The sequence below is a fragment of the Hylobates moloch genome, unplaced genomic scaffold (assembly GCF_009828535.3).
Source record: "Hylobates moloch isolate HMO894 unplaced genomic scaffold, HMol_V3 SCAFFOLD_14, whole genome shotgun sequence".
In the NCBI taxonomy this organism is placed as follows: domain Eukaryota; kingdom Metazoa; phylum Chordata; class Mammalia; order Primates; family Hylobatidae; genus Hylobates; species Hylobates moloch.
The window spans coordinates 88,967,327-88,991,864 of NW_026652289.1; the positions used below are offsets into that span (position 1 = coordinate 88,967,327).

At 43.8% G+C, this 24,538-nt stretch overlaps 1 protein-coding gene across 1 annotated transcript in view; it reads right to left on the reverse strand.

Moving 5' to 3' along the window:
• Positions 1–24,538, reverse strand: part of HERC2 (HECT and RLD domain containing E3 ubiquitin protein ligase 2) — a 162,790-nt gene that overhangs the window by 21,149 nt on the left and 117,103 nt on the right. The window contains exons 62-72 of the mRNA XM_058427697.1: positions 21,764–21,917; positions 13,678–13,785; positions 12,086–12,217; positions 11,508–11,666; positions 11,304–11,422; positions 10,283–10,408; positions 9,690–9,845; positions 9,179–9,294; positions 8,880–9,078; positions 2,881–3,095; positions 69–246 (exon numbers count right to left, since the gene is read on the reverse strand). Coding sequence (XP_058283680.1) covers positions 69–246; positions 2,881–3,095; positions 8,880–9,078; positions 9,179–9,294; positions 9,690–9,845; positions 10,283–10,408; positions 11,304–11,422; positions 11,508–11,666; positions 12,086–12,217; positions 13,678–13,785; positions 21,764–21,917 — 1,662 coding nt within the window. The remainder of the gene's footprint in view (positions 1–68; positions 247–2,880; positions 3,096–8,879; positions 9,079–9,178; positions 9,295–9,689; positions 9,846–10,282; positions 10,409–11,303; positions 11,423–11,507; positions 11,667–12,085; positions 12,218–13,677; positions 13,786–21,763; positions 21,918–24,538) is intronic.

Here is a 24,538-nt window from a genome sequence, read left to right on the forward strand (position 1 = left end):
CTGCCCCCATCCAACAGCAGCAGTGAGGAGCGTGCAGCCTCCGGCCTCTGCACACGGCGCCTCCTCACCAGCTTTGGCTTCAGCTGGTCCTCGCTGTCACTGTGCCCCAGCCGGCCGTAGCGGCCTTTGCCCCACGTGTACAGGTCCCCAGCTGCTGTGACACAGGCGCTGTGGGCTCCACCAGCAGCAACATCGACCACTTCAATTCCTCTCAGAGACTCAATGACACGAGGGCGGTCACACGGACTGCAAAAAAGTCACCAAATATAATGGAAATATATTTTTATTCTTAAACATTTTTCAGTGTATTAAATACCTCTCAATCTACACCTTCCTAATCAGTTAATTGTTAAATCAATCAAGGAGAATCATTCAGACCTGAACTCAAAAGGTCACCACTTCCTACCTCCTTCCTGTACAAGGCCAGAGGACAGGGCTTCCCCAGCTCTGACTCAGAGGCTGGAAAGTGACCACACATACTGTGCCAAGTTCGAAGCACAGCCCATTTTTCAAAGGCCTATGAGCTGAGAACAGGTTTTACATTTTAGTGGGTTTAAAAAAAAAAAAAAGAATCATATGCAACTCCTAAAATAGTTACCATCTGGCCCTATAAGGAAAGTTTGCACCTCACCCCCACTATGAATTAACAATTCATTTAAGGAGTGTTAACATATGAATGTCACTAGTCTATAATATAGTGACTACTGATAACAAACTTTTTGTTTTCTTATTAGGTTTTGAAAGAAGTTCTTTATATATTTTGGCTATCAGACCTTAGTCAGATTATATGATTGTGAATATCCTTTCCCAGCTTGTGGTTTCAATCTCTTCATAGTGTGTTTTGAAGAACAGTTCATAATTTTTATAAAGTCCAAGTTACATTTTTTCTTTCATGAATCATGCTTTTGGAGTTCAATCTAAAAATCTTTTCTGACCTAAAGTCAAAAAATTTTCTCATGTTTTCTTCCAGAACTTTTTAGTTTTGCATTTTACATTCATGACTATGGTTCATTTTGAATTAATGTTTGGATATAGTGTAAAGAATGAATCTAAGTTCATTTCTTGCCATAGGCTCTCCAATTATTCAAAACCACTTGTTGAAAAGAGTATCTTTCCTCCAATGAATTGGCTGTGCACTCGTATAAACTGTGCACTAGAAATTGTGAGAAGTCTAGTTTCATTTTTCCACACTCGTCTTGTCAGTATTTGCCAGCCAGTTTCTGGATTCCCTATTCTGCTCCATTGATCTATCTGTCTCTCTCTTTTTGCCAGCACCAAACCATGTTGTTTACTGCAACTATAAATGAGGCTTAAGTCAGGTAGTGCAAGTCTTCCGACCTTTTCCTCATTTTCAAAGTCGATTTGACTATTCTAGGCCATTTGCATCTCCATATACATTTTATGCTCTGCTTATCAATTTCTATAGAAATCTTGATTGGGAAGCTGTTGCATCTATAGATTTGAGGATAACCGGCAAATTAACAATACTGACTCTTCTGCTCCATGAACACAGCATGCCCCTTCACAACTTTAGGTTTTTTAAAAATTATCTCAGCAATACTTTGTAGTCTTCTGTCTATAGGGTCATTCACATTTTTGAGTCAGATTTATCCCATAGTTTTTCAATTCTGGGAGAGGGTATCATAAGTGGTATTTTAAAATTTCACTTTCTGGTTATGTATATGTATATGTATAGACATACAAGTAACTTTTATTTATTGACCTTCTATCCCACAACACTGTTAGCCTCACTTATCAATTCTAGTAGCTTTTTGTAAATACCACCAGGTTCTCTGCATAAACAATGTTTTCTGCAAAAATGACAGTTTTAATTCTCTTTTCAATCTAGATGCCTTTGATTTCTTTGCACTGCTGTACCGCACTTACTAAACCTGTTGCACAATGTTGAAGGGAAGTGGTGACAGCAGACATCCTTGCCTCAATCCTGAACTCAGGGGGAAAACTTTTGGTCTGTTGCCATTAACTACAATCTAAGCTCTAGGTTAACAGAGATGCCCTTTATCAGGTAAAGGAAGAGACCTCTCACTCCTAGACTACTCAGAGTTTTTATCAGAAATGGATGTTGGAGTTTGCCAAATTATTTTTTCCTTTTTTTTTTTTTGAAACATAGTCTCGCTCTGTCCCCCAGGCTGGAGTGCAGTGGTGCAATCTCGGCTCACTGCAACCTCCACCTCCCGAGAAGCTGGGACTACAGGTGTGTGCCACCATATCTGGCTAATTTTTTTTCTATTTTTTGTAGAAATGGGGTTTCGTCATGTTGCCCAGGCTAGTCTTGAACTCCTGAGTTCAAGCAATCTGCCCATCTCAGCTTCCCAAAGTGTTGGGATTACAGGCATGAACCACCACACCAGACCTGTTCAATATATTTTATATGGTGGTTTAGTTATTCCTAGGAATAAGAAGGCCCCTGTTACTCCAATCTGGCTGGTAGTTCTCATTAATTTTTTAAAACTTGTGAGTTTGGTTCATTTGTTTAAAAAATCGTGTCAACTGTGTGTTCTTTCTTCCTCACCCCTGCCATTTCCTCTGTATTTGCAGTTTTAGTATCACGCATGTTACACAAAATGCCAAATGTGATTCAGTGGATGATTTAAGGGAGAAGGGCAAAAAAACGCTTACTTAGTACTTGAAATCAAAAACTCAGAATTGACTTTTTCTTCCTCTCAACAGAGGAATCATACGGGTAAGCCTTCATATTGGGACATAAAACTATTTCTGCCAAATGAGTCATTAACATTATTTAGTTTGAGCAGATTATTGTAAATGTTGCCTTGAAAAACAAAGCGCCAATAGATTGTACCAGCATTAAAACAAACAAAAAGACAAATAGAATGTTGAAATAACTTTTTCACATCATACCTTCTGTTGCCATGCCCCAACTTCCCATCTTCTGCCTCACCCCAAGAGTAAACTTCTCCTTCTGAAGACAGGGCAAGGCAGTGCTTTCCACCCGAGTTCACAGCTACTTTCTTAATAAACACATGCTGAATGGATTCAAGTAATGTTGGGGTAGACACTGACTCTGTCCCTCCAATGCCTAGTCTGCCACCTGCACCATACCCAGTGGCATACAGCTAATAAAAGAAAAAGCAATAGCAACATCAGTTTTTAATCTCAACATCCCCTAAATTTAGTAATTCATAAATCCAATCCATGCTTTAGACATTTTTACCACATAGAAATAAAATTTAAAGTTAAAAATCTCTGGAATATAAGTTTATGGCTTTATACATGCTCTATCAAAGTTCTAGAAATGAAATAAAAACATGACTATTAGAAATTCCAAATTCAGAAAACATATTGTGAAAACAAGGTCTTCTCCCTGGAAGCTCTTCCATTTTTGTGTAGAATACCAACTACAATTAACACCAAGAAAAGCAAAAAACAATTTAATTATCTACTATATGCAAATCTCTGACAGTAACAGCTACAAAAACATAGCCATAAAAGAACACAAATACATTTTAATATTTCAGCAGGGCAGCATATAAACCACACGGGAAAAAAACGTCCTTTTTTTTTTTTTATCTAAGTGGGAATGTTTTAGGACACAAAACATCTATGATTAATTTTTAAAAAATGATTAATTTAAAAACACACACACACACACACACACACACACACGCAATCAGACTGCCGTTTTCCAAATGAAGGCAAACATCCCTCCTGATAAAAACCTAAATGCTGTTCCATGCTGTTTTAGACATCTTTCAAACGTGCTGCTGCACTGACATAATAGTAAGGAAGCCACAAAGGCCAACGCAGGAAGTGAAACCCAAACTCAGGTGGATAAACGAGTCCCACCCCCAAAGCCAGCTTCTGGTGGGGAGGGTGTGAGGCTCTGGGGTGCACAGGGTAATACAGCGCGCCTCCAAGGACTTCCTGTAGAAAGTGGGGCTCCAAAGGGTTGCCCCTCAGTGCCTGTGAATAAGAAATTAAGAACAACACAGAAAGCTGCCCTTCTCAGCCTCAGCACTGACAGGGAGACAGAGGCTTGTCCCTGAGAATTCATAACTACAAGAGGAGTTGGCAAATTATGGCCCATGGACCAAATCAGGCCCATCATTTGTTTCAGTAAATGAAGTTTTATGGGAACATAGCCACACCCACTCATTTATAATATGTCCATGGCTGCTTTTGTAGTTGCAACCGAGACCATATGGCCCAAAGTTGAAAATACTGTTATCCCCTTTACAGAAAGTACTTACCAACCCCTACCCTAGAAAAAGGACAAAATAAAGATATTTTGAAACAAACAATCAGAATTAATCAACAAAAGAATTTCACTAAAGTAAATTGAAAATGATAAAGGAGAAGGAAATGATTTTATAAGATCTGAGACGTAACAAATGATGGGAAGAAATGATAGTAAGCAAAGATGTGCAACATTTGGCTAAGTCCAAAAAAAAACCACGGTCCATATAAAACAACCAAAACAACAACAATCATGTCTATGGCAGAGAGGAATAGGTTGGAACCCAAACACTGGGTAACAAGGGGTCACTGATTGGGAGGAGGGGAAAATACAATTTAGGTTTTTAAGTACATATGTTAAAATAACCAGAGAAACAACGAAAAGAAATAGAATTCTCCTGAGAATTGACAAAGAGGGGCTATATTTCAAACCTTTTTATGAGGCTAGACCACTTCGACACCTGTGCTAGCAGTCTGCCTCTAACACGGTTCACAATGACCCCTGCTTCCAAATACGCGTGCTCCTGTATACAGGCACACCCCATTTGACTGTGCCTCGCTTTACTATACCTCGCAGATACTGTTTTTTATAAACCGAAGGTCTGTGGCAACCCTACACTGATCAAGTCTATCCGTGCCATTTTCCCACCAGCATGTGCTGACTTACTGTCTCTATGTCACGTTTTGATAATCCTTGCAATATTTTAAACTTTTTCATTATTATTTTATCTGTTATGATGATCTGTGATCAGTAATGTTTGATGTTACTGTTGTACTTGTTTTGAGGCACCACAAACCACACCCATAGAAGATGGTGAACTTAAATGATAAATGTTGTGTATGTTCTGACTGCTCCACCAACCAGCTGTTCTCCCATCTCTCTCCCTCTCCCCAGACCTCCCTATTGTGTCCCTGAGACACAACTTATTGAAATCAGGCCACTTAAAAACCCTGCAGTAGCCTCTAAGAGTTCAAGTGAAAGGAAGAGTTGCATATTTCTCACTTAAGTCAAAAGCTAGAAATGATTAAGATTAGTGAGGAAGGCATGTTGAAAGCCAAGACAGGCTGAAAGCTAGGCCTCTTGCACCAGTTACCCAAGAAAAAGTTCTTGAAGCACAATTAAGTGCAACTCTAGTAAACACACAAATGATAAGAATGCAAAACAGTCTTATTGCTGATATAGACAACGTTTGACTGGCATAGACAGAAGATCAAAACGGATACAACATTCCCTTAAGCCAAAGCCTAATCCAGAGCTTGCTAACTCTCTTCAATTCCATGAAAGCTAAGAGACGTGAGACAGCTGCAGAAGGAAGTCTGAAGGTAGCAGAGATTGGTTCCTGAGGTTTAAGGAAAGACACCATCTTCATAACATAAAAGTGCAAGGTAAAGTAGCAAGTGCTGATGTAGAAGCTGCAGCAAGTTACCCAGAAGATCTAGCCAAGATCAGTGATGAAGGTGGCTACACTAAACACCAGGCTTTCAACGTAGATGGAACAACGGTTGATCGGAAGAAGACGCCATCTAGGACTTTCATAGCTAGAGAAAAGTCAGTGTTTACCTTCAAAGCTTCAAATCTTTTGTTAGGGGCTAATGCAGCTGGTGACTGTATTAGTTGAACTCGTTGAAGTCAATGCTCATTGACCATTCTGAAAATCTTAGGGCCCTTAAGAATTATGCTAACTCCATTCTGACTGTGCTCCAGAAATAGAACAAAACCTGTAAGTCAGCACATTTGTTTACAGCATGGTTCCCTGAATATTTGAAGCCCACTACTGAGGCCTACTGCTCAGAAAAAAAGATTTCTTTCAAAATATTACTGCTCATTGACAATGTACCTGGTCACCCAAGAGCTCTGATGAACATGTACAAAGAGATTAAAGTTGTTTTCATGCCTGCTAACACATCATCTTTTCTGCAGCCACATGGATCAAGGAGTAATTTCGACTTTCAAATCTTGTTATTTAAGAAATATATTTCATAAGACTATAGCTGCCATAGACAGAGATTTCTCTAATGGATGTGGACAAGCTAAATTGAAAACCTTCTGGAAAGCCATCACCATTATAAATGCCATTAAGAACATTTGTGATTCATGGGAGGAGGTGAAAATATCAACATTAACAGGGATTTGGAAGAAGTGGATTCCAACCCTCATGGATGACCTTGAGGGGTTCGACATGAGTGGAAGAAGTGACCTCAGATGTGGTGGAAACAGCAAGAGAACTAGAATTAGAAGTGGAGCCTGAAGATGTGACTTAATAGACCATAGTATACACATACTTTTATATCCACTGGGAAACCAAGAAATTTGTGTGACTTGCTTTGTGAAGAGACTTGCTTTATTGTGTTGGTTTAGAACCAAGCCTGCATATCTCCAAGTATGCCTACAGCTCCCTCTCCCTGAGTGTGGGCTGGACTTAATGACCTACTTCTGATGAGCAGAATAGGGCAAAAATGATGGAGCGTGGTCACTTCTCTGATTCAGTTACACAGGACGGTGGCTCTGTCTTGCTCCACTCTCTCTTGCTGGTGCTCCCTCCTGCACCTCCCTTGCTCTCGCTGACAGTCAGCTGCCACGCTGTGAGATGCTCTATGGACATGTGGCAAAGGGCTGAGTGAGGGGAAGCTCTGCCAACAGCTCATAGGGACTGAGGCCTCAGCCCAAAGGTCCATGAGGGACTGAATCCTTGCTGGGACAGCCTCAAGATGACTGCAGCCTGCTGAGATTCTGAGCTGGAGGGTGGAGGTATGCTGCATCCAGAGTCCTGACCCAGAGAAACTATGAAACGATAAACGTGTGTGAGACAGAACATTACATGAGAGTATCTCACTCATGAACAGGAGCTCCCAAAAATCTAAACAAAAGAATCACAAACACAAGCCAGATACATATCCTGACCAAACTGGATTTATCCAAAGAATGCAAGTTTGTTTAATATGAGAAAACCAATTAATCCAACTGACTATACCAATCCATTAGAAAACATCGGCCGGGCATGGTGGCTCATGCCTGTAATCCCAGCACTTTGGGAGGCCGAGGTGGGTGGATCACAAGGTCAGGAGTTCAAGACCAGCCTGGCCAATATGGTGAAACCCCATCTCTACTAAAAAACAAAACAAACAAACAAAAAAAGATTAGCCGGGCGTGGTGGCAGGCGCCTGTTCTCCCAGGTACTCGGGAGGCTGAGGTAGGAGAATCTCTTGAACCTGGGAGGCAGAGGTTGTAGTGAGCCGAGACTGCGCCACTGCACTCCAGCCTGGGCAACAGAGTGAGACTCTGTCTCAAGAAAAAAAAGAAAGAAAACACCTATGAAAGAACATTTCAAAACACATAGAAAGAGTGTTGAACAAAAATAAGTGTCCACTGATAACTAGAAACAGAAGGAAACATGCCTAATCTGATCAAGGGCTTCTACTCAAACCCCACTGGAAGCCTGGGAACGCTCCATCTGCGCCTGCTCCAGTCTGGATCAAGGCAGGAGCCTCTGCCCACTCCTACCCAGAATCACACCACAACCCCAGCCCGCACCATGAGCTCCCATTCTCCCACACAAACGGGAAAAATAAAAGAGAGTTACGCTAGACAGAAAGGAACAGAATTAATTTAGAGACTACGGCACTCTATAAAGAAGATACAAGAAATCTTCAGATACACTAGACTGGAGAGAGTCAAGTAGGTCCCAAACATCAGGTCAATATATAAACATCCAATATTTCTACATATCAGTGGCAATCTTTTTTTTTTTGGGGGGGGGGGGGGGGGGGGCATGGAAACTCACTCTGTCGCCCAGGCTGGAGTGCAGTGGTGTGATTTCGGCTTACTGCAACCTCCACCTCCCAGGTTCAAGTGATTCTCCTGCCTCAGCCGCCCAAGTAGCTGGGATTACAGGCACGTGTCACTGAGCCTGGCTTCATTTTGTATTTTTCGTAGAGACAGGGTTTTCCTATGTTGGCCAGGCTGGTCTCGAACTCCTGACATCAGGTGATCCACCTGCCTTGGGCTCCCAAATTGCTGGGATTACAGGCGTGAGCCACCGCACCAGGCCAGCAGCAATACACTTTTTAAAAGATAGTATTTACAATAGCAAACAAGAAATACATCTAATGAGTGATACGCAAACAAAAATTGTAATACTTTTGTATACATGACGTATTTAAAAAAAAAAAAAAAAAAAAAAAAATTTTTGCCGGGCATGGTGGCTCACGCCTGTAATCCCAGAACTTTGGAAGGCCGAGGTGGGCGGATCACCTGAGGTCAGGAGTTCGAGACCAACTTGGCCAACATGGTGAAAACCTGTCTCTACTAAAAATACAAAAGTTAGCCAGGCGTGGTGGCGGGTGCCTGTAATCCCAGCTACTCAGGAGGCTGAGGCAGGAGAATCACCTGAACCCAGGAGGTGGAGGCTGCAGTGAGCCGAGACCACACCATTGCACTCCAGCCTGGGCAACAAGAGCAAAACTCTGTCTTAAACATTTTTTTTTTAATTTAAAGATTATACAAAAATATCTTAGAACTCTAGCTGCTTCCTGCATACCACAGTACTGTTAATCCTGAGAAACGTTTTAGTACAGATCCTTGCAAGTGCTAAGAACCACACAGCACCTTTAGCCACAATTGCCTCAGGCTCAATGACCCTGTGACACAGAAAAAGCACTCTTACCTTCCCATCAGCCGTCACAGCAAAGAGGGTCTGTTCCCCTCCGATTAGCTGCACAGGTCTGAGAGTTGCGAGGGCTTCACAGGGAGTGGGAACTTTGACTTTTGCACCTTCAATGCCCCCGAGCTGGCCCCTATGATTATGTCCCCATCCATAAATTGTTCCACTGCCACCAGCAGAGAGAGTCCAGTCATCTGGTCGCCTACAACACACATCAAGTGAGCATTTGCCACAGGAAAGAACAATGCACACAGCCTCTCACGCTCACGATCGACATTACTGCTTGTTTCAAATATAATAACCTGTTCATCCACTGCACAAGTTGTTCATCTTGCTCTCTTTTAAAAATGTCATGGCTCTCATGCAGAACATCCATGTTTTCGCCGTCTGCCATTAATTCACGAATTTTCTTAGCCACCTAAACAAAATTATTATGACGTTACAAATCAAACACTCATCTCAAATAAAATAGATAAATACTAAGGAAAGACAGAAGGAATCCCTGCCTGAAAATATGAGGCAAGAGCAACACTGCAATGTTATGGTTCATGGGCAAAACCGATAATGACTGCATCAAGTCTAACATATTAAAAATGTCTAGACAGTATCATTCTATCTGTAGTTCACTAAAAATAAACTTTAACTGAAATTCACAGTGTCAGTTCACTCATTTTCACCTATGTGTTATTTTCTTTGATATTCCTTGGCAAGCAGAACTTTTCTGTGTCTCATAATATTGGCATCTTGTTACACTATAGCTAAATAAACAATGTTTTTGCATCCCAAAAGTGATTCCAAAATATCATGCAATACCTCATCAAGAAACAGACGGGGCAACGGTGTTCTTTTGTCCAGGGCCACAGCAACACGGGAGGCCACGCAGTACCTCCGGAACCAGGCCCACTTGTGTGTCTCGGCACAGCAAGGCAGAGTGTCCAGCTCCAGGTCACAAGCAAGAGCTACCAGTACCTGCAGGCACCAAAAATGACAAACACAGGGACACTCAGAAATGCAGTGAACAGGCCAAGGTTTCTGTGGCTCCTTCTGCAGGACCTCCTATTCCAGGATGATGGCCATGGGGCACAGAAAGGATACAGCCACCATCAGTGATGTGGCGATCTCTGACAGTTCCTAGCCACGTGCCATACAACTGCTACAACACTTGTTGCCTGCATCAAGTGACAAGAACACCCGTGCATCTCAAGGCATGCTAACAGTTACAGGCTTATGGTTTAAGGGTTTAGATTACATGATCATTTCTTGAGAATTTTTTTCATATTTGACTTCAGCAATACCTACAGCTGCCCTCAGAGGCCTAAAACAACACATGTTGCACATGACAGCTCTCAGTGGCTCTTTCAGTCAAATAGCTCTATTGTCACTTTAAAAAATAAGTCAAACATTACCTTAAAGAATGGGCTGTGGAGCAGCTGTTTGCCACCCCTCACAATAGGATCTTCATATTCAAACTGCCTTTGCAAAGCTTCTGGAAGACCTTTCACCAAAGCAGCAAGAGCACTACCTGTAAAACTCTAAACAGAACGGTATTCTATCGTGGGAATCCAGGGTACATGGGAGGTTGACCATTTGTTTCTATGGTCAAATGTTTTATTATGTTGGTACTATTTCTTCTTAAAAAAAAAAAAAAACGCTTATCAAAATTCTCAAGCAGGAAAAAAGCTAAAAGAACATAAATACTAAAGTAAAAAAGAAGAGTTTGAAGACTCATCTCAGAATGTTTGGTCCTGATTTCAGTACATCTGCTTCCAGAGAAACAGTCCCTCTCTGGCCCACAAACGCTGCCTGTCTCCTCACATGTGTAGGATCAAAAGGGACTACTTTAGTCAGCAAAATAAAAGGGAGGCCATCAGTTAGCCTCATTGTAAAGTCCAATCAACACAATCCTATGTTCACAGTTGTCGAAACAGATTTTCACAAAATCAAAGTCCAACTTGAACTCAGTATACATTGCAACATACGAAAAGTCTGGATGTGACAAAGGCCTCCTTATTCTTTTTTTTTTTGAGATGGAGTCTCACTCTGTCACCAGGCTGGAGTGCAGTGGCGCGATCTCAGCTCACTCCAACCTCTACCTCCCGGTTTAAGCGATTCTCCTGCCTCAGCCTCCCGAGTAGCTGGGACTACAGGTGCCCACTGCCACGCCCATCTAATTTTTTGTATTTTTAGTACAGTCAGGGTTTCACCGTGTTAGCCAGGATGGTCTCGATCTCCTGACCTTGTGATCTGCCCACCTCGGCCTCCCAAAGTGCTAGGATTACAGGCGTGAGCCACCGTGACCGGGCCAAGGCCTCCTTATTCTTATGTGAAACTCCCCAACTCCTCTCGATTTAGAGGTTTAGACTACTAAAGCAACATTTTATTCCCCAAGGGTCACAAATCTAGAAATTGTACTAGAATGCTCCATACCAAAGCTCTTGTTTCCCCATCATTTTCTCCAAGCAGCCTATTAATGTTAATTGATTGCCCAAATTCAGTTGTAAGCAGCTTCCTCAATCTCTGAAGGGCCCACATTCTGTGACTGGCGGCTGAAATGAGCAGAGAGAAAGTATCAGAAGTCTGACGGTTTCTTCCAAGTAGGAAGACAGATGTAACTGTAATGGTGCCATTTACCTAGGGCACTCAGCTGTGCACAAGCCGCCAGCGAGGCCGCAAGGCGAGGGACGATGCTTCTGTTAGAGGCAAGGTTGAGTCGGAAGTCTAACAGACATGTCACCAAGTCCATGGATGGACAGGAGAGGACGCAGCGGTCAGAGAGGAGTTCTTTAGGGCCTGTGAATGAGCACTGTAAACATCCCCAGGTTTCACAAGCTAGGGACCACCCCCAAAGAAGCCAACGAACAAGGGTGGCTCCACCCAGTCCCACCCACCAGAAGGCAACAGCTGGTGTGCCCATGCATGCCACTGTCAGTCAGTGAGCTTTGCTCTTCACACTCACACTTCCACTGTAAACCAAAAGCCTAAGAACTGCACCAGCAACAATTCCTTCCACACCAGGTGAGGAGGAGTGTGAGCTGGGACAGTTCTCTGTGTTCTGTTCCACGCCTCAGCGTGGCCTGTGAGAGCACTCACTCCAACACAGCAGAAGGCAGGCCGTCAGACACTACGTGGAAATGTGCACGTGTCCATGTTGCTTCAGAAACAATTCACAGCCAGTCATGTAACCTTGGTCGCCATAGCCCCTCCCTTACCAGCAGCTGGCATGATGGGATAGACAGTGAAGCGCCAGCCCCAGCCATTCACAGACCCATCGCTGATGAACTTCCACTTTAACTCATCCCCTGGGATGCGCAGCTCACTGGACCAGTCGGACCACTCTCGGCCTGGGGGAGGAAAGCGCACCCCGGGGTTAGCTTCACTCCATCACCCAATCGACACAAACCTCCTTAGATGCAAAGCAGAATGATTTCCGTCATGTGTGAAGAGCAAGTTCCTCCAATCCAAGCTCTCCCAAGCTGAAGTGCACAGTGACACATCACTCTTGGGATTCACATTTTAATACATACCATTCTTCGGCAAACACGCATTCAGCCCCTGTACCAGGTAACCAGGAAACTGAGGGCAGGCAGGCAGGCACTGCCCTGGCAGAAGCCACCACGCAGTGGGGAAATGACCCCACTAGCCAGGATACAGTGAGTGGCCTCCAGGTCTCCAGCACACACCAGGCCAGGGGCCATGGGGACGTTTCCGGGAAAGCTCTCATACAACCAGGTGACCAGGCAGCAGAAGGAAGAACCCCAGCTGTCCCAACAAAAGGCCCATGTGTGTGGTTCAGCACGGCCCAGAGGAGGCCGCCCTCAAGGGAGCAGAGGGCCTGGCTGCTGTGGACAGGAGTGGCGGTGTACTACAGCATCTCGGAAGGCCAAGAGAACCCCGCCAGATTTCTGCTTCAGAAGAACCATCTGGCAGCAGCTCAGGGATGGCCCATAAGGGCTTTCTGCTGGACGCAGAAAAACTCACAACCAACAACACTACTGAAAACTACACTGGCAGACATCTGTCAAGCAGCAGAAAAACCCATGCCCACTGGGACCATACCACTTCATGCAAAGCTTTACTTAACTAAGTAATGCTGTGTGAATAAAGTTTTCCTGGGACACAGCCATGCCCATTCTCTGGCATCCAGTCTGCATGTTGTTGTGACAGAGGCTGCATTACCTGGCCCTTTACAGGAAACACTCGAGATGAAGGATAAAGAGGTCTTAAAAGGTGCATACACACACCCCTGCACTGCCAATTCTAAAATACTCGGTAAAAGGGCATTTCACAAGCCCCCACAGGCGTCCTCATCTGCCCCCGCTGGCCTCATGGAGCTCAGCAGCAGAGACAAGCCAGACACGTGGCTGCCTCCACCTACATAGAGAAGTCACTCCACACATGGCCATGCCCTCACTGCAGCCAGTAAGAAACAAACCCCTTGAAGAAACTCTGTAGTATGCCAACCATGACCTCACATGAGCCCTGGCACCCCACACATTTCCAGCACCTTCTGCAACTGTCTGGTGAAGCAGGGCCCATCCGACAGGGATGTGGTGCACACATCACAGATAATTACTGTATTTAAAAGTATAGCTAAGAGGCAAGCAAACCTACTGTGTTTCACAGCTGAATAGCATATTGTCCCTTCCTTAAGACTTCCATGAGAATATGGTAGCAGCATTCTGTCCTACAAATGTGAAGGGTTGTGTCTACGGAGACACAGGTGGGCAGATCATGCCCTGCTCAACCTCCTGTCCTTATCTGACCGCACAGAGACAATCCTGGCTCAACCTCCTGTCCTTACCTGACCGCACGGAGACAATCCTGTTGACGCCATCCATGATTGTGAGAGGGTCGTGGCGCCTCTCTGTGGAGCACTGCCGGTCAAATTCCACCCTGAGTCCTTCTGCACCTGGAGGACAGGTGAGCACAAAACATAGCAACCACTCCAGATTAGCACTCAAAGTAGAAACAGTGAAACTAAAACCATGTTTAACAGCTAATGAATAGCAGAAAGTCAGAAAGAACTAGCCTCAAAGACAAGCATCTCAGACAGACCACCCCTTGCCCCAGCTCATCCCCACTGAAGATTATGTCTGTGGACTGAAAGGCCAGAAAACACTTCCACTTGGCCAACTTGTTTTGTGCAGTCACCCCCGGGCAGACTTTCCTACTGCAATCCCACTCCCCTGATCAAGCTTTACAGCGAACATCACACTGACCAGGGGCTGTGGGAATGCCCAGTGTGCAGCCAAGTCAGACAGCAGTTGTGGGTCATCTGGGAAGTGAGGGGCATTTGAAGTGAGGAGCACCTCAACTTCTGGCGTGTCCACAGAACTGGAGAACCGCTTGGTGTGGAGAACCCGCACATCTGGTGTGAGAGGTATGCGAGCAGAGGCAGAAGAGTTTTCCTTCAGGCTGGAAGATCTTTAAGGTCTAGCAGAGGATGGCACTGAGGGGCTGGGAAAGAGGCAGAGGAGGAAGGAGGGAAGAAGGAGGGACGTGGGGCAGGGACTCAGGTCCTCTCTTACAGTTACAGGGTTGACAGGCTTGGACTGGTTTTAAGATACTATCTCTGGATGCTCTGTTGGGGGCTGATTCCATGGAGCGGGGGCCACAGGAGGTGGGGAGTGGAAGCAGGAACACAGGGAGACAGCTAGGATGTGATTGATGGGATGATAAACCGGGTGAGACCCCACGGTGCTCTAGCCCAGAATGTCTAGAGTTAGGGAGAAATGGTTGAATTTGGAATATATTTTAAAAGCAGAGAAAACAAGATTTGCCGGTGGACTGGATATAAAGCGAGAGAAAAACAGAAGAGAAAAAGGGTCACAAGATTTTTGTCTAGGCAAAGGCTGACTAGAAATACCCTTTGTTCTTTAAATTTCTATCATAAAGTAATAGCTTAAAGTTGAAAAATGCTTTTCTGGGCCAGATGTAGTGGTATACGCCTGTAATCCTAGCACTTTGGGAGGCCGAGGCAGGCAGCTTGCTTGAGCTCAGGAGTTAAAGACAGGCCTGGACAACATGGTGAAATCCTTTCTCTATATAAAATTTTAAAAATTAGCTGGGCACAGCCTATAGTCCCAGTTACTCAGGAGGCTAAGGAAGGGGGATCGCTTGAGCCCAGAGGTTGGGGCTGTAGTGAGCCAAGATCCTGCCACTGTACTCCAACCTGGGCGACAAAGTGACAAAGCTTTTCTGAATCTCACCTCATTCTAAAAGTTCAAGAAAAAGGATTTCACAAAAAAGTGAGCAAGATAAAAGTATAAGACCAAATACAATAAAAAGCTATTGTTATAAAAAGGGAATAGGCTGGGTACGGTGGCTCACACCTGTAATTCTCAACACTTTGGGAGGCCCAGCTAGGGAGGAACGCTTGAGCCCAGGAGTTTGAGACAAGACTGGGCAACATAGAAAGACTCATCTCCACACACACACACACAAAAGTTAGCCAAGCGTGGCAGCACAAGCCTGTAGTCCTAGCTTCTCAGGAGGCTGATGGGGAAGGATGGCTTGAGCCTGGGAGTTCGAGGCTGCAGTAAGTCAGAATCACACCACTGCAATGCAGCCTGGATGACAGAGCAAGACTCTGTCTCCAGAAAAAAAAGTGAGAATAAGGAACAAAATAACATCCCTATAGGCAGTAAAAGCAGGCCAGAAAGAAATGCCCACGAAACACATCAATCCTGAACATTTCAAAACAAATTGAGTGAAATTAGAAAAATGATACAAGACATGAAAGAACCACATAAATCAGACTTAGAAAAACAAAAAAATTTTAAAGCTGAAGACAGAATTACAATGAAAACAAAACTACATTCCAATGGAGACTAAAACAGAGTGTAAAATCAAATAAACACAGCAGATGCTACCTTAAGACAAATAGGAAAAAAGGAGGAAATTTTAAAAACAGAAGCAGAGGTAAAGAGTACTTGAAAGAGAAAGTAACCAACATTAACTCTAAAAGGCATGAAGTATCCAATGCATGGAGAGCCACCAAGTGTCCCTAGAAAAGACTGCTAAGCAAGGCTACAGAACAAACACTACACACTGCAATTCAAGAGAACGTCCTGCAAAACAGACTTGGGACGACAGATTAAAGGAGCACCCCTTATCCGAGAACATCACCGAGAACGGCCGCAAGAATGCACATTCTAGTAAAATCACTGAAAAAAACACGGCTCCTAACCGAGAACATCGCCAAGAACAGCTGCACAAACGTACATTCTAGTGAAAGCACCGAAACAACACACATGGCTCCTAACTGAGAACATCACCAAGAATGGCCACATGAACGCACATTCTAGTAAAATTACTGAAACAATACACGCAGCTTCTGAGAACATCACCGAGAACGGCCACACGATTGTACATTCTAGTAAAATCACCAAAACAACACATGCAGCTTCTAACCTAGAAAATCACCAAGAATGGCCGCACGAATGTACATTCTAGTAAAATCACCGAAAAAACACATGTGGCTGCTAACCGAGAACATCACCAAGAACGGTAACACAAACGCACATTCTAGTAAAATCACCGAAAAAACACACGCGACTCCTACCCGAGAACATCACCGAGAACGGCCGCAGGAACGTACATTCTAGTAAAATTACCGAAAAAAACACACGCGACTCCTACCCGAGAACATCACCGAGAACGGCCGCAGGAACGTACATTCTAGTAATATTACCGAAACAACACACGCGACTCCTACCCGAGAACATCACCGAGAACGGCCGCAGGAACGTACATTCTAGTAAAATTACCAAAACAACACACGCGACTCCTACCCGAGAACATCACCAAGAACGGCCTCAGGAACGTACATTCTAGTAATATTACCGAAAAAACACACACGGCTTCTAACCGAGAACATCACCGAGAACGGCCGCAAGAACACACATTCTAGTAAAATCACCAAAAAAACACACACGGCTAACCGAGAACATCACCGAGAACGGCCACATGAACGTACATTCTAATAAAATCACCAAAACAACACACGTGGCTCCTACCTGAAAACATCACCAAGAATGACTGCAAGAACGTACATTCTAGTAAAATTACTGAAAAAACACATGCGGCTCCTACCCGAGAACATCACCGAGAATGGCTGCACGAATGTACATTCTAGTAAAACTACCGGAAAAACACACGCGGCTGCTAACCGAGAGCATTACCGAGAACAGCCGCATGAACGCACATTCTAGTAAAATCACCGAAAAAACACACACAGCTTGTAACCGAGAACATCACTGAGAACGGCCACATGAACGTACATTCTAGTAAAATTACCGAAAAAACACATGCAGCTCCTACCCGAGAACATCACCGAGAACGGCCACACTAACACACGTTCTACTAAAACTACGGAAGAAACGCGCAGCTTCTAACCGAGAGCATCACCGAGAACGGCCGCACAAACGTACATTCTAGTAAAACTACCGAAAAAAACACACGACTTCTAACCGAGAACATCACCGAGAACGGGCCACACAAACACATATTCTAGTAAAATTACCGAAAAAACACACATGACTCCTAACCGAGAACATCACCGAGAACAGCCACATGAACACACATTCTAGTAAAACCACTGAGAAAACACACGTGGCTCCTAACCAAGAATATCACCGAGAACGGCCACACAAAAGTACGTTCTAGTAAAACCACTGAGAAAACACAAGTGGCTCCTATTCAAGAGCATCACCGAGAACAGCCACACGAACGTACATTCTAGTAAAACTACCAAAAAAATACACACGACTTCTAACCGAGAACATCACTGAGAACATCACCGAGAACGGCCACACGAACATACATTCTAGTAAAATTACTGAAAAAAACACATGACTCCTAACCGAGAACAGCCACACCAACATACATTCTAGTAAAATTACCAAAAAAACACATGCGGTTCCTAACCGAGAACAGCCACACAAACGTACATCCTAGTAAAATTACCAAAAAAACATATGCAGCTCCTAACCGAGAACATCACCAAGAATGGCCGCACAAACGCACATTCTAGTAAAATTACCAAAAAAACACACGTGACTCCTAACCAAGAACATCACTGAGAATGGCCGTACAAATGTACATTCTAGTAAAATTACCGAAAAAACACATGCGACTTCTAACCGAGAACATCACCGAGAACGGTCACACAAACGCACATTCTAGTAAAATTACACGTGACTTCTAACTGAGAACATCACCAAGAACAGCCGCACGAACGTACATTCTAGTAAAATTACAGAAAAAACACACGCGACTTCTAACTGAGAACATCACCGAGAATGGCCACACAAATGCACATTCTAGAAAAATTACCAAAAAACACACGCGGGTCCTAACCGAAAACATCACTGAGAATGGCCACACGAACGCATATTCTAGTAAAATTACCGAAAAAACACACGTGGCTCCTAACCAAAAACATCACCGAGAACGCCCATGTGAACACATATTCTAGTAAAATTATCGAAAAACACACGTGGCTCCTAACCAAGAATATCACCGAGAACGGCCACACCAACATACATTCTAGTAAAATTACCAAAAAAACACGCACGACTCCTAACCGAGAACATCACTGAGAATGGCCGCCCGAACATACATTCTAGTAAAATTATCAAAAAAAACACGTGACTGTTAACTGAGAACGGCTGCACATACATTCTAGTAAAATTACCGAAAAAACACACGACTCCTAACCGAGAACATCACCGAGAACGGCCGCACAAATGTATATTCTAGTAAAATCACCAAAAAAACACGCGCAACTTCTAACCGAGAACGGCCGCACAAACGTACATTCTAGTAAAATTACCAAAAAAACACACGCAACTTCTAACCGAAAACAGCCGCACAAACGTACGTTCTAGTAAAATTGCTGAAAAAACACGTGACTTCTAACCAAGAACAGCCACACAAACATACATTCTAGTAAAATTACCAAAAAAACACACGTGACTCCTAACCGAGAACATCACTGAGAACGGTCACATCAATGTACATTCTAGTAAAATTACTGAAAAAATACACGCGACTTCTGAGAACATCACCGAGAATGGCCACACGAACGCACATTCTAGTAAAATTACCGAAAAAATATACGCGACTTCTAACCGAGAACGGCCACACGAAGCACATTCTAGTAAAATTACCGAAAAACACATGGCTCCTAACCGAGAACATCACAGAGAACAGCTACACGAACACACATTCTAGTAAAATTACCGAAAACCACACACGGCTCCTAACTGAGAATATCACCGAGAATGGCCACACAAACGTACATTCTAGTAAAATTACCGAAAAAACACATGACTTCTAACCGAGAACGGCCACACAAACTGACATTCTAGTAAAATCACTGAAAGAACACACGTGACTTCTAACCGAGAATGTCACCGAGAATGGCCGCACGAACATACATTCTAGTAAAATCACTGAAAAAACATGTGACTTCTAACCAAGAACATCACCGAGAATGGCCACACGAACGCACATTCTAGTGAAATCACCAAAAAAACACACACAGCTGCTAACTGAGAACATCACCGAGTATGGCCACACGAACGTACATTCTAGTAAAATTACCGAAGAAACACGTGGCTTCTAACCGAGAACATCACCGAGAATGGCCACACGAACGTATGTTCTAGTAAGATTACCGAAAAAACACACGTAGCTTCTAACCAAGAACGTCACTGAGAACAGCTGCATGAACCCATATTCTAGTAAAATTACCAAAAAACACACGCAGCTCCTAACCAAGAACATCACCGACAATGGCCACACGGACGTACGTTCTAATGAAATTACCGAAAAAACACACACAGCTTCTAACCGAGAACGGCCACATGGATGTACATTCTAGTGAAATTACCAAAAAAACACACGCAGCTTCTAACCAAGAACATCACCGAGAATGGCCACACGAACGTATATTCTAGTAAAATTACTGAAAAAACACATGTGACTTCTAAGGGAAAAAGATGTTATCATTATCACACTTTCACAGAGGAAAAAGACATGATCCAAGGCTTTAATATCCGGAAAAACTACCTTTCAAATTCGAAGGACAAAAAATCTCATGGACAAGTCTGATCTCAGGGGCTAATGAGGAATTCACTAGAGTGTACTTCAGACCCCACAAGGCCCAGTCAGTAAAACTAAGACTCAAAGACAAAGTATAATATGTAACAGCTATTATGCTCTTGTAGATGCAGTAATTACTTTAATAAATTTGAGAAAATTAGGGTATATTCTAAGATTTTTAAGAATTTCAGTAATTATACTGATGTTGACAGTATTGAAATTATATCCTAAGTCTGTCGTATATGCAATGTGGTTACGTAAAGCAAATGAAAAATCATGAGATTATTTTATCAAACACTATCTTGGAACCAGGATTTGATATGGAAGAAAAGAGAGGCAGATGTAACAGAAGTATAGACCTTGTACTTTTGAATTTGAGTAGAAGGAAACAGCATATTAGCCAGGCGAGGTGGCATCTGCCTGTACTCCTAGCTGCTCAGGAGGCTGAGGTAGGAGGATCACTTGAGCCCAGGAATTTGAGGCTACAGTGAGCTATAACTGCACTACTGCACTACTGCACTCCAGCCTGGGTGACAGAGCAAGATCCTGTCTCTAAACAAATAAATACATACATAAAATATAAAAAATAAATAAAAGGAAAAAAATTTTAAGTATCAGTATGAACTCAAAAGAATCCAGGGCAGACCCCAGGTGAAGAGTGGCAACCCACAAAAAACTGAGGACACCTTGTGTAGACTGCCTGGACGCTACCAAAGACCACCGGAGTCACTTCAGGAGCTACACTGAAGAGGCCACCACTGTCTAGAAACAGGATAATCTCAGCTTCAACAAAGATAATCACAATAGAGTAAAACAATCACTATGTTTCAATCCATGAGTTCATAATAATATTAAAAAAAAAACAGGTCACCTTCAAGAAATGACAGGAAACCAATTCATTCTCTGGTAAACAGAAGGAAGAGTCAAGCTTTTGTCTTTCTCAGGCAAACAGCACCTTGGGCAACTAACTGTAAGATGAAGGGAAATGTCTCTTTATAAGAAAGTATTCCAGCTAACAAATAAGCAAGAAATGATTCCACTAGAATAGCACCATTTGTAGCCACTTGTGGGGCAATAGCCTCGGGTGCTAATAAGCCTCAGGGGCTGCTGATGTCACAAAGGAAAGACAGGCAGGCAGGAGGTGCCTGCTGAGGCTGAGTCACCCCACTAAGGAGCTGGCGAAAGGGGCGGAACTTATGGGCCTCTGAATCGGGCAGCACCTTGCAGAAGGATGGGCCTGAGGAACACACTGAACAGCAGCATGCCGTGTCGTCAGCAGATCCAGGCTGCAGTGAAGCCTGCCAGATCAAAGGTCAGGGCCTCAACAATTCTCTTCTTAATAATTTTTGTTGAGTTGTTAAAAACAAAAGGATATACACATGGTTAACAGAAGCTGTCCAGAAATGCAAGTCAGTGATGGATCAACATCAGGAGAGCATCATTCAGAGGAACATCAGGGGACACACTGAGGGCTTCCAGAATCTGCCACAGGTTATGTCTAGACCCGGGTCTGGTGACATAGGGCATCTGTCACCAGTGATGACTAGGGCATCTGCCTGATTATCGTGAAGCTAAACATTTACTTTGCGCGACTTTCTGTATCTTGATTTATTGTGCAAAAGAAGTTTGTTAGAAAAGGGGAGAAAAGTGATTCTAAAGCAATTTTGTAACCTCTTTTTATAAAACAGAGATGGTTGTTTCTACTGAAGCAATTACAGAATCACACCGTTCTGAAGGTGGGAAAGGCTGCCGCTCCTCCCTGGGGCTGGCCCCCGTACCTGGTATCTTCACTGTGCCACTGGTGGAGGTGTCGTCAGTGTAAGGGTGGCTACTCTCCACCACCACAGGCTGAGAAGAGAGACGGCCGCTCTGCGAGTCTGTGGCCACATCCTCCAACTCGGTGACGCAGAGCTCCAACAGCATATCTGCCACCTGGGGAGGAAGCAAGGACATGAATGAGGAGGCCAACAGCCCCACACCTGGTCACCTGCATGCCACCTCTGTCCGTCCTGCTCCGGAGCTCCAAGAGGACAGTGTGGCAGAGTGGAGGGCTTGGAGTTTGAGAAATTGAGTTCAAATCAGGGCTTGGCTTCCTTGCACATAAAACAGAGACAGCACAGAGCCTGTAAGGTGCTGTGAAGCTTAGAGATGATCTGCATTAAAAAGTCGTTGGGGCCAGGCACAGTGGCTCACGCCTGTAATCCCAGCACTTTGGGAGGCCGAGGCAGGCAGATCACCTGAGGTGAGGAGTTCAAGATCAGCCTGACCAACATGGAGAAACCCCATCTCTACTAAAAATAAAAAATTAGTCGGGCGTGGTGGTGCATGCCTGTAATCCTAGCTACTCAGGAGGCTGAGGCAGGAGAATCGCTTGAACCTGGGAGGCAGAGGAAGTCACTGGATGGAGCACAGTGGCTCACACCTGTAATACAAGCACTTTGGGAAGCCGAGGCAGGCAGATCACTGGAGGTCAGGAGTTCAAGACCAGCCTGGCCAATATGGTGAAACCCTATCTCTACTAAAAATACAAACAATTAGCTGGGGATGGTGGCCCGTGCCTGTAGTCCCACCTACCCAGGAGGCTGAGGCAGGAGAATCGCCTGAACTCAGGAGGTGACGGTTGCAGTGAGCTGAGATCATGTTACTGCGCTCCAGCCTGAGCGACAGAGAGAGACTCTGTCTCCAAAAAAGAAAAAGTAGAAGAAGTAGTTGGAAGGCTCCCAACACACGCAACACTTAATATGTGCCAGGTGATAAAATGAAACACCGTGGTGACAATAGCTTCACTTTATACCAAGACAAGATTACTTCCTAGTGAGGGAAGTTGGCCTCAGAAACAAAAATATCAAGAGAAGGAGCACCCAGTTGTGAAAACGACCACAATCCTAGAAGGCAACGGTGCCCGGTGGGAGGGGCGGGAATCAGGAACCATCAAGCCGCCCAGGCCAGACAGAGTCAGGGAGAGTCTGTGACAGGAGGGGCCACCGACCCCAACACAGCTGCCCCTCCTGACCCAGTACACTAGGGGTCAGACCCATACCACATTCTCAACAATCCACAGTGTTCTTATTCTATTTTAAAAATTATTGATGATTCACATCTTTTACGATTAAGGCTAAGAGTGGTGATCATAAACTCTGTTATTTTTAAAAATAAATGAGAGAATACGTCATAATAGCAATAATCTATTAACCCCAACATTTTTAATCCAGAAAAAATAAAACTCTTCTAATGCCCATTCTAAACTTTTTAGAAATATTTTTTTTCTATTATTCCTCATATTTAGGTAAGAAATAGCTTTGCTTAGTAAATATATTATTATATATTAATAAACTAATATCATTGTCATATAGGCACGATTTTAAATCTAAATTTGTCTCTCTTTTTGAGTCCCAAGTATCAGGTCAGGGCAGGACACAGAAATAGCCATCTTGCCAACCTGGCAAGGGCAGTTTGAAAACGGCTGTATCCTTATTCCTGTCTCTCCTGAAACCTGGCTGAGTTACTGAAAGCAGATGTTGGCATCATCAAGCGCACATGTGCAGAGTCGATCAGGGGCTCTGGCCTTCAGAAGGTTGCTGCTGACAAGCGCATCATCTGCAGAGGGGTCACGACGGAGCTGGGGCTCAGACACTCAGGGGTCCAACCCACCTCTTCCACCTACCAGCAAAGTGAGTGTCCTCAAGCCAGTAATAACCTCTCAGCCTCAGTTTCCTCATCCATATATAAAGATAACCCCTACCCTCTGTACTGAGAATGCAGGGATGTGCATGGCGAATGTTCAGCATTATTATTTTATATATATATATATTTTTATTATACTTTAAGTTCTAGGGTACATGTGCACTACGTGCAGGTTTGTTACATATGTATACATGGGCCATGTTGGCATGCTGCACCCATTAACTCATCATTTACATTAGGTATATCTCCTAATGCTATCCCTCCCCCCTCCCCCACCCCACAACAGGCCCGTGCGTGATGTTCCCCTTCCTGTGTCCAAGTGTTCTCATTGTTCAATTCCAACCTATGAGTGAGAACATGCGGTGTTTGGTTTTTTGTCCTTGCGCTAGTTTGCTGAGAATGATGGTTTCCAGCTTCATCCATGTCCCTACAAAGGACATTAATTCTTCCATTTTTATGGCTGCATAATATTCCATGGTGTATACGTGCCACAATTTCTTAATCCAGTCTATCACTGTTGGACATTTCGGTTAGTTCCAAGTCTCTGCTATTGTGAATGGTGCCGCAATAAACATATGGGTGCATGTGTCTTTACAGCAGCACAATTTATAATCCTTTGGGTATATACCCAGTAATGGGATGGCTGGGTCAAATGGCATTTCTAGTTCTAGATCCCTGAGGAGTCGCCACACTGTCTTCCACAATGGTTGAACTAGTTTACAGTCCCATCAACAGTGTAAAAGTGTTCCCATTTCTCCACACCCTCTCCAGCACCTGTTGTTTCCTGACTTTTTAATGATCGCCTTTCTAACTGGTGTGAGATGGTATCTCACTGTGGTTTTGATTTGCATTTCTCTGATGGCCAGTGA